The sequence below is a fragment of the Armigeres subalbatus genome, chromosome 2, assembly GCF_024139115.2.
Source record: "Armigeres subalbatus isolate Guangzhou_Male chromosome 2, GZ_Asu_2, whole genome shotgun sequence".
Lineage (NCBI taxonomy): Eukaryota > Metazoa > Arthropoda > Insecta > Diptera > Culicidae > Armigeres > Armigeres subalbatus.
Genome location: NC_085140.1, coordinates 313,040,926 through 313,046,075, shown reverse-complemented (window position 1 = coordinate 313,046,075; position 5,150 = coordinate 313,040,926). Strand labels below are relative to the sequence as shown.

Genomic DNA, 5,150 nt, shown 5'->3' with positions numbered 1-5,150 from the left:
ATTATTGAAATCAACAATATTTATCATTAGTTCAACCGTACACAATTTCGCTGCATGCATGGATGTGCATATGCATATTGGTGGTAAAAGTTTGTGTAGAAATATGAAGTTGTTGGTTTTAATCAAGTTCAGGCCATCGTTTTCACGAATCGTCCAAAAATTATTCATTATAATGGAATTAATGCATCTAAGGACAAATTCCTTGTCATAAGATTAATTAATTCCATTATAAAGACAAGTTGTTGAAAACATTTCCCAATTTAGCCAATTGCCGCCCTCGATTACGGCATCTAAATTTTGTTTTTTTTTTTAATATTATTCGGCGAGCTTGTATGGCTATGACATTTTGTCATAGATTCCAGACATCACTCCAAAACGTCATGCGAGTGGAAACCATCCTCGGCTTTCTTTTTGAAGTAAAATTTAAAAAAAAATCAGTAAAAGTTGAAGTAAAAATTGAAAAACAGTTTTCCTTTATTCTTCAGAATTAACAACCGTCAGTACTTCTCTTCACACCATTCGTTCTCCGTCCGCAGCTGGTCCTCCTCTTCCGGTGTCAGATCGTTTTCAATTTCGAACGTTTCCCTTATCTGATCGGGTGTCCTTCCCTTGATCATGTTGGCGACCGTTTTACAGGTCACATCCAACAGGTCTTCGATGTCCAAATAGTTGGCGGCCAATACCAGGTCGAGTAGCACTGCCTGCTCGACGCGGAGAAACTCGCGGTCCCAATCGCAGATGTCGTCGGTGCGTCTGTACGGCTCGTTCGAATAATCCAGTGCATCCAGCGGTGGTTTGTCGTCCTTGTGAAAGTTGGCCCACTCGAGAACTCTCCGCAGCGTGGAGGAGTGCACGTTCGGCAGAGGAACCACTTCGGCGTAGTCCTCGTCCATGCCCAAATCCTCCATCATGGTTTTTATGGTTTTAGAACACTTTGCAACGCGAGTTTCTACTTCGAATATTTCACCATCTGCGGATTGCAGTTTCATGATTAGTAAGTTTGTTGAGTAAGTGAAAGAGTTTAACCAACTAAGAGGATACAGCTAAAATGCTATTGTGATACTGTTTGTAAGAATTCCAATCTTTATATATACGATATCAGGTACATTGTAGGAAAACCAGGTTTGTACCCAGCACTTGATGATTTGAAAATAAGTTTGTCTGTGAATCACGCGAATAGAGATGTTAGGTATGTTTCTATCAAATCAATATTTCCAATTTCTTTTTCTAATTCCAAATTCCAACATACATATATACAGCATTCAATTGAAATTGTTTTTATGTTAAGTCCAACTTTATTTGATTGTTAATTTGTTTTTTCAAATCCTTCTTTCTTATATGTCGTTAAACATTCATCAGTTTTTCCTGTATAAACATAATTTTTTGATCTCACGTAAGTTTAGTCAGTTGAACCTCGTATTTTAAGCCATGTTATTTGGGCAAGGGTGGGTGGTAGATCTAGTCGAAGCAAGTTGAAATAACTAGAACCTTTTCCACTATTTTGGTTAGTCATTAACTGACTAAAATGAGAGTTCATAAAACAAACAAGGTTCTTAGGTTCACAAAAACCGTAACAAAAACAGCTTTACAACATCAGTAGACCTTTTTCAATGCCGCATGCATAAATATTAAACTGCTCGAATAATTTATGTGCTACCGTTTGCAGCTCGAGATAGGGAATTGTTATTTTTAGCCGTTTACAACATTGCGCAGATGCTTTGTGACCGGCTGATGCTGACATGTGAGTCTCGGAAACTAGAAACAATCGGGCATCATTCTGACGATGTTCGGAACCGTGCGAGTGGTTTCATTGATTACAATAACTGCGGATGTTAATGACAGGAACGTCATCGTGGGACAAACTGTTGCTGTGAACATGGGGCAAAGGTTGCTTGCTTCAAGGTTCAAATCTTGTTCAAAAAGCCGAAGCGCTTTAACTCTACTCTCAAAATGAGATTTCGACTTTGATTTCTAATGAATTTAGCTTACGATCGGTTACTGCTTTTAATAGCTTTGCACAAAATGGCACAAAGGATCACAGAGACTCCGGCTAATGTACGAAAAAAGGAAATCTTTTGATCAAATTGAGCATTATTTTCACCACAAACTTACATACTTAGTTTCTGTTCATGCAGCTCGGCAAAAATCCACACAGCCGTGCACCAGCAAAATAAAAAACTGATATTTCAGCAAAAATGACGTTTGTTAGATGATTTTCGGCAAAATATTTGCTGATTTACAGTAATTTTGATAGAAATCTCGGCAAAAAACATGTTTGCTGGGGCACGGCTGTGCGAACCTCGGTAAAAGTTCAACATTTTGCTGAGATCCCGGTAAAAAATTAAGTGTGTAAGGTTAAATAAGAATTTCTCGTTTTACAACATAGTTAACTCTTTTTAATCGATTTTCTCAATTTTCAACAGCAGAATTGCTCGGTAATATTTCTTTTGTGCTTGTTTTTCGATGTTTAGTTATCAAAATTACTAGGAATATGTAGAACTATTTACTGAACAATTCTGCTGTTGAGAAATCTTTAAAATTTCGTCGATTATGATTTTTTAAATCTTTATTATCGTGATTTTTTATTATCTATAAATTGAACGCGTGGTTCCGCCACATACCTCTAATGAAATAAAGCCAAAAATATCGAGAGGGCAGTGACAGAAGAAGAAAATAATATTTGTGCCGATCTGATTAATTTGAAGTAAACATTTCGTGAGAAGTAGGTAACGAGAGTGCAGTTTAGAAAAATGAGTATTTGAGAAGCAAAAAGTATCAGCCAAACTGTTCTACTTACGGGATGTCTCATTATGGGATTTGAGAAGTGAAGGAAATAAGTGGTTTGAATATCTGAGAAAAATAAAAGTCGGGAGAAGAAGGAGAAGTGAAATGAAAGAAATAAGAAGGAACATTGAAGAAGGAAAAAGAAAGAAGGATTGTGGAAGAAGAAAAAATGAAGAAGGAAAAAAGGAAGAAAGAAGAAGGTAGAAGGAAGAAGGAAGAATGAAGAAGGAAGAAGGAAGGAGGAAGAAAGAAGGAGGAAAAAGGAAGAAGGATGAAGGATGAAGGAAGAAGGAAGAAGGAAGAAGGTAGAAGTAAGAGGGAATAATGAAGAAGGAAGAACTAATAAGAAAGAAGGAAGCAGGGAATAGGAAGAAGGAAGAAGGAAGGAGGAAGAAAGAAGAAGAAAGAAGAAGAAAGAAGAAGAAAGAAGGAGAAACAAGAAGGAACTAAGGAGAAGGAAGAAGGACCCAAGGAGAAACAAGAAGAAAGAAGGACGAATGACGAAGGAATGAAGTATGAAGGAAGAAGGAAAAAGGAAGAATGCAAACATTATTAGTTTATTATTTACGAATCTGGGATTTTCAGTATTTACCGAATCCCGGAAAATATTTTTGAAATTCCGAAAATTTCGGCCACTAACGAGCTTTCATTTCACTTAGGTCTAAGTTCGCTTCTGCCAACCAAATCATTTTAAGCCATCGCCGTTCTTCGACAGATCAACAGCCGGCCGCTACCAAGCTCGCTCCTGCCAACCAAGCAACCACAAGCCGTTACCGTTCTGCGACATGCCACCGATTGGCCGTCATTTAGCCGCTGCAAAGCCTGTTACGGAACGCCACTGCCAATTTGTGCTGCTACTATTCGAACCATTCTTCACCGTCTCTGTTTCACTACAACACTCTGTTCCAATTCAAGATCAGTGTTGGCTTATGACTAGGATTCTTAATGAACCCTACCATATACCAAACGCCAAAGTAATTTGATTTTATATACCAATATTACTTCTTAAACTTGGTTGGAAATCTAACCGATTGGGTGCCTCCTTTCTTGTTAACAAGCGCATCAGCTTGTAACGTAATAAAGATAGAGAGTTTTTAAAACCATGCAAATCGCATTTGAGTGAAGCTCAATTAAAAACCAATGCATTGCCTTTCCAATTGCGTCACAAGTAGACGTGCCTGCTATTAGCACACGCGCTCCAAATCTTTTCAGAGGTTGATGGACTCCATTCAGCGCAGGAAGGTAATGATAGGAATTTTTATGTAGTTGGTTTTACGCATACCAACCTTTTGTTTACTCATCCATTTTATAATTGAGTGTGATTGGGACCTCCACAAATGTTTTGACCCACGGTACCCACAGGTTTTAAATCTGTTCTTACTATAAACGAAATAAAGTTCGTAACAGCATTTGAGCCGATCTACACTAACAGGCAGTCAAAACAGCATAAAAAAATAGCGAATTAGTGAAAAGTTACGCACCACCATATCCTTTGCATATTTTCTAGGAAATGGTGATGGAAAAATTTGCTTGCAGTTCCTAATTTAAATAAACAAAAGTTAAGGGTATTCTATTTTAGCACATGCGTACGACCAATATTCTACATACGTGCGGGCTTGATTGGGCACTACTTTCACAGAGCAACATAGACACGACCGGTTTTTACTGCAAAATAATGCAAAGAAGAAAATGAAAGCTAGGGTTTGACGTAGGACTACGCATAGAGTTAACGACATGTTTGTGTTGCAGCAATCTCGCCCATGCTGCATTCTTCTCTTCCACTGCTCACATTCGTCGTCATACCAGTCGTTTCTCTGATCCGGGGGCACCGTGCCAAGTGCAGTGGTTGCGGTGCTACCAATGGCGGATCGAATATCTCTCCAGCCATCTTCAAGAGACCTAGCTGCTCTTCCGTTGGGAGTGCCACTTCCAGGTACTGCGCGTATCCTTGGGCTAGTCTACCGTCTTGTAGCCGCCCAATGTTAAGCGGCGTCCGACTTCGACGCGTGTTGTACACCGTCGAGTGTTTTGAGCGCAGGCATACTGAAACGAGGTAGTGGTGGATTCAATATTCGCACTGCGGTAAGTGCGGACGTTCGTGATGTCGGAGAAGAATTTTGCGGCGATTAGAACGTGGTCGATTTGGCTTTCCGTTTCTTGGTTAGATGATCTCCATGTGGCCTTGTGGATATTTTTGCGAGGAAAGAAGGTGCTTCGGACTTCCATTCCGCGGGAGGCTGCGAATTTTATGCATCGTTGGCCGTTGTCATTCGATACGGTGTTCAGACTATCCGGTCCAATGGCCGGTCTTTACATTTCCTCCCTTCCTACCTGTGCGTTCATGTCGCCGATGACGATTTTGACGT

General features: G+C 39.6%; 1 protein-coding gene across 1 annotated transcript; it reads right to left on the bottom strand.

Moving 5' to 3' along the window:
* Positions 1-444: 444 nt before the first annotated feature.
* Positions 445-1,054, bottom strand: LOC134216739 (S-phase kinase-associated protein 1-like). Its single transcript, XM_062695560.1, has one exon. The coding sequence runs from the start codon at positions 987-989 to the stop codon at positions 498-500; it is 492 nt and encodes a 163-aa protein (XP_062551544.1). The 5' UTR covers positions 990-1,054; the 3' UTR covers positions 445-497.
* Positions 1,055-5,150: the final 4,096 nt, after the last annotated feature.

Bases quoted from the DNA above. Each gene is read 5' to 3' on its own strand.
- LOC134216739 (XM_062695560.1), bottom strand. From the start codon at position 989: ATGAAACTGCAATCCGCAGATGGTGAAATATTCGAAGTAGAAACTCGC.